The sequence below is a fragment of the Bombina bombina genome, chromosome 4 (assembly GCF_027579735.1).
Source record: "Bombina bombina isolate aBomBom1 chromosome 4, aBomBom1.pri, whole genome shotgun sequence".
Classification (NCBI taxonomy): Eukaryota; Metazoa; Chordata; class Amphibia; order Anura; family Bombinatoridae; genus Bombina; species Bombina bombina.
The window spans coordinates 484,240,896-484,255,394 of NC_069502.1; the positions used below are offsets into that span (position 1 = coordinate 484,240,896).

A 14,499-nucleotide genomic window follows, 5' to 3' on the forward strand; every position below is an offset into this window, starting at 1 on the left:
AAAGTTGACATAAACAGTGTCACCATCTAATGATCTGGCATCTGCCTTCATGTGGAACCGGAGCTTTAAAGCCGAGACTGCTGGAGCTTTCTACAGCTCCGACTGATTTACGTTGTGCGGTACGATAAGCAAAGTACCGCACAATCAGTGTTCCCCTCTAAGGCCAATTTTGTGAGCGGACCAGCAGTGAAACAGTTAAGAAGAGAAACATACCTTGCATTCTGAACTGTGCAGTGTTTGCAAATTGAAGGGTGCAGTTCCCTAATTAACCGTTTCATTGCTAGGCCGCTCACAAAACTGGACTTAGAGGGTAAACTGCGCACAACTTATAAATATATATTGCATTGGGTTAAGGGGTTAATCCCACATGTGTGGACTCTCACCACCTTATGAAAGAAAGTGTGTCACTTGTTCAATAAATAACCTAAGAGATTCATGTGTTTCCATTCCAGTACTTTCTAGTGAGAATGTATTGACAGCTAAACAAACCTGTTATGTTAACATTTACAGAAAATTACTTACAATACAGAGTGGACATATGGGTTTTAGCAGGTATTCAAAGAATGTTAAGAGAGAAGTTTTTGCTCTAATTGCCCAGGGAATTTTTTTTTCTTTTTTATTACACAGTTCCACCCAATGCATCACTTTATGTTTCATATTTACAGGAAAGCTATTGATAAAGAGTGTCATAAGACAATGTTCTTAACCGTATAAACATGATGTGATATGAAAGTTACAAGTGTATTTCCAAGCCTCTTCTGTATTACACTGGGATGTAGCTTGTTCACTTAACTGATCAATGGACAAAATAAAAGTGGACTTTATTGCATGTAACTCAAATAGGAGGCAAAAAGCACCACAGCAAAGTTGTTAAGTATCACTTCCCTTACCCACATCCCCCAGTCATTCGACCGAAGGAAAAGGAGAGAAAGGAAATAACACAAGGTGCAGAGGTGCCTGAGGTTTATATAAAAAAAAACTGTCTGAAAATAGGGAGGGCCGTGGACTCACTGTGTCAAGAAAGAACTAAACTTATCAGGTAAGGATAAATTTAGTTTTCTTTCTTAAGACACGGTGAGCCCACGGATCATCAATTACTGTTGGGAATCAATACCCAAGCTAGAGGACACAGATAAGGGAGGGCAAGACAGGTAACCTAAACAGAAGGCACCACTGCCTGCAGAACCTTACTCCCAAAAGAAGCCTCAGCCGAGGCAAAAGTATCAAGTTTATAGAATTTAGAGCAGAGAAGACCAAGTTGCAGCCTTACAAATTTGATCTACAGAGGCCTCAGTCTTAAATGCCCAAGAAGAAGACACCGCCCTAATGGAGTGAGCTGTATGTCTCTAAAGAGACTGCTGTCCAGAAGTCTCATAAGCCATACGAATACAGTTCTCAACCAGAGAGAAAGAAAAGTGGCAAAAGCTTCCTGGCCTTTACAGTTACCAGAAAAGCAAACAAACAATGCAGGAGACTGACAAAAGTCCTTCGTAGCCTGCAGATAGAATTTAAGAGCCAGCACAATGCCTAAGTTGTGCAACAAACTATCTTTATGAGAAGATTATGAGAAGATAATATTTCTGTCCGAAACGTCAGACCAATACCCTCCTACCTTGAGTCACTGAAAAGTGAAGGAAAATAAACTGCAGCTAAATCCAAACTCCAAATTTACTGGTTGTAAGATGGCTAAGCTATGTACCGGACCACTAGAGCTTGCTGTTGGTTGGACAGACACTGCAGAGAGAGGAAGGGGAAAAAAAATCCTTAATTATCTAACCTCCATTAGTAATATTCTCATAGATAGAGAATCTAATAAGAAGCAAACCTACCGCACCAGGTGTTCCCAAGCGGGCTCCCATCCAGGTACTCCGAGATCAGACGGAAATCGGGAGCATTTAGGGATTGAGGCGGTAGACCCAAATAAATCACCCTTAAATATGAAACAAGGGAACTCTTCTCCAGATTCATTTCCCATCCCTGGGAAGAAGTTTGGACAAGATCTCTTAAAAGAGAATTTCCTCGAAGGATGACACCTGAATTATATTGCCCAGAAAAAAAACACCTTACCCACAACCCCCAGTCATTCTCTAGTGCAAGGAGGAGGTGATTGGAAGTAATTGGGTGTCTGATAAAGATTCTTCTATCAAGATATTTTTTTTTGTTTTGAAGCCAGGGCAGGCTTGCTCTGATCTTCCATCACAATCTGGGTCTAGCCGTAATCCACGTTAGTCTCTTCAGCAGGGCAGTGGTGGCTTTAAAGCAGATTGAGAAGGTTACCAATGGCACTACTTGTGTACAAGAGACCTGTATTTCCTTTATTTAGCCAACTAATACGGCTGGATTTGGGTGCTGTGTGTATATAACTAGAATACTTAAATTAAGAGAAAAAGAATACACTTGGGAGCACTCCCAGGTCAGTTTTAGAAAATTCGTATAATTATCACTAGTTTATTCCAAGGATAAGATAGGAGAGACAAGTAGATTCAGCTATAGTTAAAATATAACTTTTATTGGGGTCAAAAATAAAATAGGATAATACATTAGAAACACGCTAAAGCACCGACTGTAGTATACTAAAATTTGAGTGGATTACTGCTAGTCCATAGTATCTCACCCAATCCACAACACAATGTGGGGATATCTAAAGTATCCACTGTATAGATAGAGATCCAATATCCAATAAGTCAATAACGTCACTAATAATAGTATGTGAATTGGATTGGCACACTATAGAAGTATATTGGCTCAAAGAATGAGAGAATAAAATGATTATGATACCACTGGTGTGATTAAACAGTGGGTTGTTCGACTGTTAGCTGTGAACCAGATCTTGAGATTTGGTTGAGATACAATCCAAGTCTAATAAGTAAGAATACTGTAACTGGGTGTGTATCCTTGTATAACTACTGTTTTATTTGCTCACAATGAATTAAGATGATAAGCAACACGCGACTATGTTGTTACTCATGAAAATATTAATACCAAAGTAATTAGGATATAGTCATTGCTGGAGGCGCTCAAGTTACAATATAAATGTTGATCAGATATTGTAATCAATATCTAATTTGATCAATAATGTGTTAACCCCGGAGCACCGTAGCACTTAAGGTAACAGAAGTGGCTATTAGGATTGCAGAAAGTTGGATACACTATGTTGCTGAACTGCGCTAATTATACACAAAGTATTTGAGGCAACTGACATGCTATGTTAATATTCCCTATCATTCAGACTTACGTTTAGCTTTAAAGCACTTAGGAACTTGTGAGGTGGGCCTTGCTGCGTTTTTCCTAGCATGTTGCTGCAATGGTATAGAAAGCCTGAGTAGGTTTACTCTGATCTTTCCGTTTTCCACAGGTCTCTGAGAGGAGCGGCATCCTCTCATACCAGGTGAACTGTCCTCCTGCCGGACAGCTGAATGTGCATGTAAGTGCCTTTTGTCTTCTGGGGCTAGGAGGCTGACACTGCAGAGGTTAAGGACTCTAGACTGATGTGGGACAATCAGTCTAGAGTCCTTAATGTGGGACAAATTCCTTCATAGAGACACTCAAGTCAAAATTAAACTTCATGATTCAGATACAGCATGCAATTTTAAACAACTTTCAAATTTACTTCCATTAACAAAATGTGCAGAGTCTTTTTATATTTATACTTTTTGAGTCACCAACTCCTACTGAGCATGTGCAAGAATTCACTGCATATACGTATATGCATTTGTGATTGGCTGATGGCTGTCACATGATACAGGAGGAGTGGAAATAGACATAACTTTGCAATTTATTTAACAAAAATCTACTATTCATTTGAAGATTAGACTAAGTGCTATTGCATTGTCTTCTTATCATGCATTTGATGATTATGCAAATCTACAGTGTTGACTGGTCCTTTAACAGCGTTGCTGTGGTGCTCTTTCCCTCCTCCTGCTGGCCAGGAGTGATATTCCCAACAGTAATTGATGATCCGTGGATTCACTGTGTCTTAAGAAAGCAAAAGCTAAGCCCTTGGTAAATATTTATGGAGCAACTGAACCTTTAAACACTTAGAAACAACTGGGAATAAACCATAAGGCATCCAAAAAAACTTAAAGGGATACTGAACTGATTCAGATAGAAAGTCCCATGCTCTAATTTATTCCTATAATCAATTTGATAAAAATTGATTATTGGAGTAAATTAGAAAGTTGCTTAAAATTGAATGCTCTATCTGAATCATGAAAGAAAAAAAAAATGGTTCAGTATCCCTTTAAGTAAAATCAGTTCAATTAGTTTACAGTTTTCATTTGTTGTATCAGGAAGGAGAATATCCCACAAGTAATGGATGAACCCGTGGACTGGATACACCTTACAAGAGAAAGAAATATTAAAAATAATTTGAACTTTTAAGTGCATTTGACTGGATAACTACAATCTGAGACATCATGATATAACAAAGCAAACAACTGTCATCAGGATAATAAAGTTCATTTAAAATAAAATGTGTAACAAGTGGAAACATCAAAGTGATATATTGAATAGTTTTATTGTAAATTATTTCAAAGTTATTTCAGGAAGCATCAGTATTTCAGGTTACAAAATGTAGCCACATTTTAAACATAAGATTAAATATAATTGTGCACAACTCGCTCCCTTACCTGAAGGCAGCAATTGCCCATGCCAAATCCCATGGCATCCATGTATATGTGATCAGGTTTGGCTGCTTTACTGTTATCTCCAGCATCATTCGGAAACCGTTCAATAAATGGAGATGGTGTATGTTTGTCTCTAAAAACTACACAAGGAAAAATAAATAATTATAAAATGAAATAAAATAGAAAAGTAATTTATAGAAGCAGCTACTCACTTGGTACATTAATGGCAACCTTTTCACCTCTTCTATGACGGATATTTCTTGTTAAAGTACTGTAAATAAAAATAAAAGGTAGATTCTTTTAAATCCGATTGTACAGAACTAAGCATTTATATTTTTTTTATTATCAACACATATTTACATAAGGGCTCTCACAGTATACAAAAACTACTACTGATAAAAGAAAAAGCAGGAAACAAGCAGACATTGCAAAACATTCCAGCTGATGTTTCTTCAAGTATATAATAGCTACGAAAGCAAAGAGGACGTAAAATGCCAAACCATATTTGGGGCCACATTACAAGTGGTGCGCTATTAGCGCATGAGGAAAAGCGCTAAACACCACCAGAACAAAAGTAGACTTAATGTTCGCTAATTAAATTTGTAACAAAGTCTCTCTCGTAATGGTATGGTGAATCCTGTGTGAATACGGAGTAGAAACTAGCCTTTACACACCACACTGGGATAAGTGGTGTATATATAAAATGGTTGTTCCAACATTATATTCAGTTGGTTTCTACAATAAATGTATTAGTGTTTTAGAACTATTAAAACCACAAAAAGAAACAAATAAATTAGCAAAATAAAAACAAAAAACCTTAAATACATTAACTTCCTAAAAAAATAAATGTTCTTAATAAGAGCCGGTTACTTGGTGTGCTCAGTTGTAGCGTGATGAGCAGTTACCGAAAGAGACGTAATCCATGGCGTCACGCGATTCCTTACACGTTTCGTAAGCTACTCTGCTCACTCCCTTATTCATTGCCATCCTTATCGGTCATTTATGTCTTGGCCATTAGGAGAAGCTTAACTGAGTTAACTATTGTTAGGCTAATTATAAAAGGTGGTATTTTTGGTTTATTGTTAGTAAAAAAGCAGTTTTATTCAAACATTTTTTAATTTTATTTAAAAAAATTCTGGTCTGATGAAGGGGTGTATGCCCCGAAACGTCACTTGAATAAAGGACATCTTTTGCTGTCAAGTCCACTGAGTGCCATTTTATTCTGCTTATATTTGAAATTTTACTCAGCAACCTGGCCAAGGAACCAAGATTGTGAGAGTGCACCTGTATCGTGTGTGTGTGTGTGTGTGTGTGTGTGTGTGTGTCTCAATAAGGGGTAATACATAGAAGCACTCATGGAGATACATGAATTATGTATTCTTAGTAGCAGACATTTAGGCTTCAGATTGTATACACAAAGGAAAATATAGATTTTTCTCTTTCCATTTTTAAGGGATGGATTATCCTGCTTATGTGTTATATATATATACAGGGAGTGCAGAATTATTAGGCAAGTTGTATTTTTGAGGATTAATTTTATTATTGAACAACAACCATGTTCTCAATGAACCCAAAAAACTCATTAATATCAAAGCTGAATAGTTTTGGAAGTAGTTTTTAGTTTGTTTTTAGTTTTAGCTATTTTAGGGGGATATCTGTGTGTGCAGGTGACTATTACTGTGCATAATTATTAGGCAACTTAACAAAAAACAAATATATACCCATTTCAATTATTTATTTTTACCAGTGAAACCAATATAACATCTCAACATTCACAAATATACATTTCTGACATTCAAAAACAAAACAAAAACAAATCAGTGACCAATATAGCCACCTTTCTTTGCAAGGACACTCAAAAGCCTGCCATCAATGGATTCTGTCAGTGTTTTGATCTGTTCACCATCAACATTGCGTGCAGCAGCAACCACAGCCTCCCAGACACTGTTCAGAGAGGTGTACTGTTTTCCCTCCTTGTAAATCTCACATTTGATGATGGACCACAGGTTCTCAATGGGGTTCAGATCAGGTGAACAAGGAGGCCATGTCATTAGATTTTCTTCTTTTATACCCTTTCTTGCCAGCCACGCTGTGGAGTACTTGGACGCGTGTGATGGAGCATTGTCCTGCATGAAAATCATGTTTTTCTTGAAGGAAGCAGACTTCTTCCTGTACCACTGCTTGAAGAAGGTGTCTTCCAGAAACTGGCAGTAGGACTGGGAGTTGAGCTTGACTCTATCCTCAGCCCGAAAAGGCCCCACAAGCTCATCTTTGATGATACCAGCCCAAACCAGTACTCCACCTCCACCTTGCTGGCGTCTGAGTCGGACTGGAGCTCTCTGCCCTTTACCAATCCAGCCACGGGCCCATCCATCTGGCCCATCAAGACTCACTCTCATTTCATCAGTCCATAAAACCTTAGAAAAATCAGTCTTGAGATATTTCTTGGCCCAGTCTTGACGTTTCAGCTTGTGTGTCTTGTTCAGTGGTGGTCGTCTTTCAGCCTTTCTTACCTTGGCCATGTCTCTGAGTATTGCACACCTTGTGCTTTTTGGCACTCCAGTGATGTTGCAGCTCTGAAATATGGCCAAACTGGTGGCAAGTGGCATCTTGGCAGCTGCACGCTTGACTTTTCTCAGTTCATGGGCAGTTATTTTGCGCCTTGGTTTTTCCACACGCTTCTTGCGACCCTGTTGACTATTTTGAATGAAACGCTTGATTGTTCGATGATCACGCTTCAGAAGCTTTGCAATTTTAAGAGTGCTGCATCCCTCTGCAAGATATCTCAGTATTTTTGACTTTTCTGAGCCTGTCAAGTCCTTCTTTTGACCCATTTTGCCAAAGGAAAGGAAGTTGCCTAATAATTATGCACACCTGATATAGGGTGTTGATGTCATTAGACCACACCCCTTCTCATTACAGAGATGCACATCACCTAATATGCTTAATTGGTAGTAGGCTTTCGAGCCTATACAGCTTGGAGTAAGACAACATGCATAAAGAGGATGATGTGGTCAAAATACTCATTTGCCTAATAATTCTGCACTCCCTGTGTGTATATGTATATGTATATATATATATATATATATATATATATATATATATATATAAATAAATAAAAAGGAGAGGGTGTTTTGGTATGCGCTGTGTATTATGCAAATAGTTATTTTTCAAGGCAGCTTAGTCTGGAATTTCCACTATCATCAAATGGAAAGAGTAGTAGTAAAGGTAGGAGTTGAGGGCTCCACAGTGTAGCACTCGTAGAATGGAGGAGACATAAACAAAAAACACTTTATGGTGCAGTATGAATATACTAATAAACGGTATAGTGCATAGAGTATAAAATTTATTACTTACCTATTTAAACCTCAAACATGTGAGATATGTGAGAGGCGTTGAGGGGAGTTTATCCCTATCTGTGTTAAAGATGTTTGTCTTGGTGACCGGTTGGAGTATGGTACTTGATACTTGTTTCTTTCTGATGTCTTTGGAGAGTGTTTCTCCTCTGTGGAGTATGGTATCTTTTAGTTTTCAGTGATGATTTTCATCTGTATGTTGTGGGTTGAATACTCTCTTTTTCAAGAGTATGCGGTTATCTTTATGGGAAAACAAAATAATATGCTTCCCCTCTCTGGAGTATGGTAATTTCCTTAAGAAAAACGACTCGGATGGAGCTGTGTGATAAAAAGCCAGCTATCCTTTATTGGAGCACAATAACCAATTCTATTGCTTTTTTTTTGGGGGGGGGGGGGGGAGAGCAGAATTTTGAGAGCCTAGGGCATCACAAAAGATAAATACGCCACTGACGTCACCTTTTGAATTCTTCGGTTTTACAAATCAGAACATAATCATCTGGTCCTTAGGAGGTCTTCTTAATATTAGGTAAATACGTCAGATGAACAACAACACATGACATATTACACAGTGTCATGACTTATTTAACAAAAATAAGGCCAAAATGGAGAAGCCATGTGTGAAAAAACATAATTTATGTAAGAACTTACCTGATAAATTCATTTCTTTCATATTAGCAAGAGTCCATGAGCTAGTGACGTATGGGATATACATTCCTACCAGGAGGGGCAAAGTTTCCCAAACCTCAAAATGCCTATAAATACACCCCTCACCACACCCACAAATCAGTTTAACGAATAGCCAAGAAGTGGGGTGATAAGAAAAAAGTGCGAAAGCATAAAAAATAAGGAATTGGAATAATTGTGCTTTATACAAAAAAATCATAACCACCACAAAAAAGGGTGGGCCTCATGGACTCTTGCTAATATGAAAGAAATGAATTTATCAGGTAAGTTCTTACATAAATTATGTTTTCTTTCATGTAATTAGCAAGAGTCCATGAGCTAGTGACGTATGGGATAATGACTACCCAAGATGTGGATCTTTCCACGCAAGAGTCACTAGAGAGGGAGGGATAAAATAAAGACAGCCAATTCCTGCTGAAAATAATCCACACCCAAAATAAAGTTTAAATGAAAACATAAGCAGAAGATTCAAACTGAAACAGCTGCCTGAAGTACTTTTCTACCAAAAACTGCTTCAGAAGAAGAAAATACAACAAAATGGTAGAATTTGGTAAAAGTATGCAAAGAGGACCAAGTTGCCGCTTTGCAAATCTGATCAACCGAAGCTTCATTCCTAAACGCCCAGGAAGTAGAAACTGACCTAGTAGAATGAGCTGTAATCCTATGAGGCGGAGTCTTACCCGACTCAACATAGGCAAGATGAATTAAAGATAACAAATAAACTTGAAGTCTTTCGGAAAGACTTAGTAGCTTCAACATAATATTTCAAAGCTCTAATAACATCCAAAGAATGCAACGATTTCTCCTTAGAATTCTTAGGATTAAGACATAATGAAGGAACCACAATGTCTCTACTAATGTTGTTGGAATTCACAACTTAGGTAAAAATTCAAAAGAAGTTCGCAACACCGCCTTATCCTGATGAAAAATCAGAAAAGGAGACTCACAAGAAAGAGCAGATAATTCAGAAACTCTTCTGGCAGAAGAGATGGCCAAAAGGAACAAAACTTTCCAAGAAAGTAATTTAATATCCAATGAATGCATAGGTTCAAATGGAGGAGCTTGAAGAACCCCCAGAACCAAATTCAAACTCCAAGGAGGAGAAATTGACTTAATGACAGGCTTTATACGAACCAAAGCTTGTACAAAACAATGAATATCAGGAAGAATAGCAATCTGTCTGTGAAAAAGAACAGAAAGAGCAGAGATTTGACCTTTCAAGGAACTTGCGGACAAACCCTTATCTAAACCATCCTGAAGAAACTGTAATATTCTCGGTATTCTAAAAGAATGCCAAGAAAAAATGATGAGAAAGACACCAAGAAATATAAGTCTTCCAGACTCTATAATATATCTCTCTGGATACAGATTTACGAGCCTGTAACATATCATTAATCACAGAGTCTGAGAAACCTCTTTGACCAAGAATCAAGCGTTCAATCTCCATACCTTTAAATTTAAGGATTTCAGATCCTGATGGAAAAAAGGACCTTGAGACAAAAGGTCTGGTCTTAACGGAAGAGTCCACGGTTGGCAAGAGGCCATCCGGACAAGATCCGCATACCAAAACCTGTGAGGCCATGCCGGAGCTACCAGCAGAACAAACGAGCATTCCTTCAGAATCTTGGAGATTACTCTTGAAAGAAGAACTAGAGGCGGAAAGATATAGGCAGGATGATACTTCCAAGGAAGTGATAATGCATCCACTGCCTCCGCCTGAGGATCCCGGGATCTGGACAGATACCTGGGAAGTTTCTTGTTTAGATGAGAAGCTATCAGATCTATTTCTGGAAGTTCCCACATTTGAACAATCTGAAGAAATACCTCTGGGTGAAGAGACCATTCGCCCGGATGCAACGTTTGGCGACTGAGATAATCCGCTTTCCAATTGTCCATACCTGGGATATGAACCGCAGAGATTAGACAGGAGCTGGATTCCGCCCAAACCAAAATTCGAGATACTTCTTTCATAGCCAGAGGACTGTGAGTCCCTCCTTGATGATTGATGTATGCCACAGTTGTGACATTGTCTATCTGAAAACAAATGAACAACTCTCTCTTGAGAAGAGGCCAAGACTGAAGAGCTCTGAAAATTGCACGGAGTTCCAAAATATTGATCGGAAATCTCACCTCCTGAGATTCCCAAACCCCTTGTGCCGTCAGATACCCCCACACAGCTCCCCAACCTGTAAGACTTGCATCTGTTGAGATTATAGTCCAGGTCGGAAGAACAAAGAAGCCCCCTGAACTAAACGATGGTGATCTGTCCACCATGTCAGAGAGTGTTGTAAAATCGGTTTAAAGATATTAATTGAGATATCTTTGAGTAATCCCTGCACCATTGGTTCAGCATACAGAGCTGAAGAGGTCGCATGTGAAAACGAGCAAAGGAGATCGCATCTGATGCGGCAGTCCTAAGACCCAACATTTCCATGCATAAGGCTACCAAAGGGAATGATTGTGACTGAAGGTTTTGACAAGCTGATATCAATGTTAAACTTCTCTTGTCTGACAAGGACAGAGTCATAGACACTGAATTTATCTAGAAACCTAAAAAGGTTACCCTTGTCTGAGGAATCAATGAACTAAATGGTAAATTGATCCTCCAACCATGAATTTGAAGAAACAACACAAGTCGATTCGTATGAGATTCTTCGAAAATGAGAAGACTGAGCAAGTACCAAAATATCGTCCAAATAAGGAAATACCAAAACCCTATTCTCTGATTACAGAAAAAAGGGGCACCGAGAACCTTTGAAAAAAATTCTTGGAACTGAGGCTAGGCCAAACGGTAGAGCCACAAAACTGGTAATGCTTGTCTAAAAAGAGAATCTCAGACACTAAAAGTGATCTGGATGAATCGGAATATGCAGATACACATCCTGTAAATCTATTGTAGACATATAATGCCCTTGCTAAACAAAAGGCAGGATAGTCCTACAATAACCATCTTGAATGTTGGTATCCTAACATAACGATTCAATAATGACAGATCCGGAACTGGTCTGAAGGAATTGACCTTCTTTGGTACAAATGAAGAGATAAAATAAAACCCCAGCCCCTGTTCCAGAACTGGAACTGGCATAAATACTCCAGCCAACTCTAGATCTGAAACACATTACAGAAATGCTGAGCCTTTGCTGTGTTAACTGGGACACGGAAAAGAAAAGAATCTCTTAGCAGGAGGCCTTAACTTGAAGCCAATTCTGTACCTTTCTGAAACAATGTTTCTGAAACCAGAGATTAAGAACGGAATTGATCCAAATTTCTTTGAAGAAAACGTAATCTGCCCCATACCAGCTGAGCTGGAATAAGGGCCGCACCTTCATAGGTACTTAGGAGCTGGCTATAGGTTTCTATAAGGCTTGGATATATTCCAAACTGGAAATAGTTTCCAAACTGATACCGCTCCTGAGGATGAAGGATCAGGCTTTTGTTCCTTGTGAGGAAAGGAACTAAAATGATTATTTACCCTGGAAAGAAAGGGAAAGCAAAGATGACTTAGAAGACATGTCAGCATTCCAAGTTTAATCCATAAAGCTTTTCTAGCTAAAATAGCTAGAAACATATACCTGACATCAACTCTAATGATATCAAAAGATGGTATCACCAATAAAATTATTATCATGTTATAGAATAATAATAATGCTATAAAATTATGATCTGTTACTTGTTGCGCTAAAGCTTCTAATCAAAAAGTTGAAGCTGCAGCAACATCCGCTAAAAATATAGCAGGTCTAAGAAGATTACCTGAACATAAGTAAGCTTTTCTTAGAAAGGATTCAATTTTCCTATCTAAAGGATCCTTAAATGAAATACTATCTGCCGTAGGAATAGTAGTATATTAACAGGAGTAGAGACAGCCCCATAACCTTAGGGATTTTTGTCTCAAAAAACTCTAATCTGTCAGATGGCACAGGATATAATTTGCTTAAACGTCTAGAAGGAGTAAATAAATTACCCAAATTATTCCAATCCCTGGAAATTACTTCAGAAATAGCATCAGGGAGATAAAACACTTCTGGAATAACTACAGGAGATTTAAAAAACCTTATTTAAACGTTTACATTTAGAATCAAGAGGACCAGAATCCTCTATTTCTAATGCAAATAATACTTCTTTAAGTAAAGAACGAATAAATTCCATCTTGAACAAATACAAAGATTTATCAGCATCAACCTCTGAGACAGAAACCTCTGAACCAGAAGAACCATTATCAGTATCAGAATGATGATGTTCATTTAAAAATTCATCTGAAAAAAAGAGAAGTTTTAAAAGACTTTTATTTATACTAGAAGGAGAAATAACAGACATAGCCTTCTAAATGGATTTAAAAAATAAAATCTCTTATGTTATCAGGAACACTCTGAAAATTAGATGTTGACGGAACAGCAACAGGTAATGTAACAGTACTAAAGGAAATTTTATCTGCATTAATAAGTTTGACATGACATGCAATACAAATAACAGCTGGAGAAATAGATACCAAAAGTTTATAGCAGATACACTTAGCTTGGTAACTCCAGCACTGTGCAGTGATTTTCCTGAAGTATCTTCTGACTCAGTTGCAACGTGGAACATCTTGCAATATGTAAAAGAAAAAACAACATATAAAGCAAAATTGATCAAATTCCTTAAATGACAGTTTCAGGAATGGGAAAAAATGCCAAAGAACAAGCTTCTAGCAACCAGAAGCAATAAAAAATGAGACTTAAATAATGTGGAGACAAAAGTGACGCCCATATTTTTTCGCGCCAAATAAGACGCCCACATTATTTGGCGCCTAAATGCTTTTTGGCGCCAAAAATGACGCCACATCCGGAACGACGACATTTTTGGCGCAAAATAACGTCAAAGAATGACGCAACTTCCGGCGACACGTATGACGCCGGAAACGGAAATAGAATTTTTGCGCCAAAAAAGTCCGCGCCAAGAATGACGCAATAAAATGAAGCATTTTCAGCCCCCGCGAGCCTAACAGCCCACAGGGAAAAAGTCAAATTTTAAGGTAAAAAATGTTAAATTAAAATGCATTATCCCAAATATGAAACTGACTGTCTGAAAAATAAGGAAAGTTGAACATTCTGAGTCAAGGCAAATAAATGTTTGAATACATATATTTAGAACTTTATAAACAAAGTGCCCAACCATAGCTTGGAGTGTCACAGAAAATAAGACTTACTTACCCCAGGACACTCATCTACATATAGCAGATAGCCAAACCAGTACTGAAACGAGAATCAGCAGAGGTAATGGTATATATAAGAGTATATCGTCGATCTGAAAAGGGAGGTAAGAGATGAATCTCTACGACCGATAACAGAGAACCTATGAAATAGACCCCTTAGAAGGAGATCACTGCATTCAAATAGGCAATACTCTCCTCACATCCCTCTGACATTCACTGCACGCTGAGAGGAAAACCGGGCTCCAACTTGCTGCGGAGCGCATATCAACGTAGAATCTAGCACAAACTTACTTCACCACCTCCATCAGAGGCAAAGTTTGTAAAAACTGATTTGTGGGTGTGGTGAGGGGTGTATTTATAGGCATTTTGAGGTTTGGGAAACTTTGCCCCTCCTGGTAGGAATGTATATCCCATACGTCACTAGCTCATGGACTCTTGCTAATTACATGAAAGAAACAAAGTACACCCTTACTGCTTCCATAGGAATTATGAGGCTAAGTAGCAGCCAGGTGCTGCCAATCAAATGCCCTTGTTTAATTGATCATCAGTAAGTGTGACCACCTCTATAAAAGCCGAAGTTTTAGCAGTTTGCTGGTCTGGAGCATTCAGGTGTGTGTTAACACAAGGCCAAGGAGGAAAGACATCA

General features: G+C 38.2%; 1 protein-coding gene across 1 annotated transcript in view; it reads right to left on the bottom strand.

Moving 5' to 3' along the window:
- The window catches only part of GCLC (glutamate-cysteine ligase catalytic subunit), a gene marked incomplete in the record, with an annotated part of 285,087 nt that overhangs the window by 200,043 nt on the left and 70,545 nt on the right, over positions 1–14,499 (bottom strand). Inside the window, 2 exon segments of the mRNA XM_053710384.1 lie at positions 4,629–4,765; positions 4,838–4,896. Coding sequence (XP_053566359.1) covers positions 4,629–4,765; positions 4,838–4,896 — 196 coding nt within the window.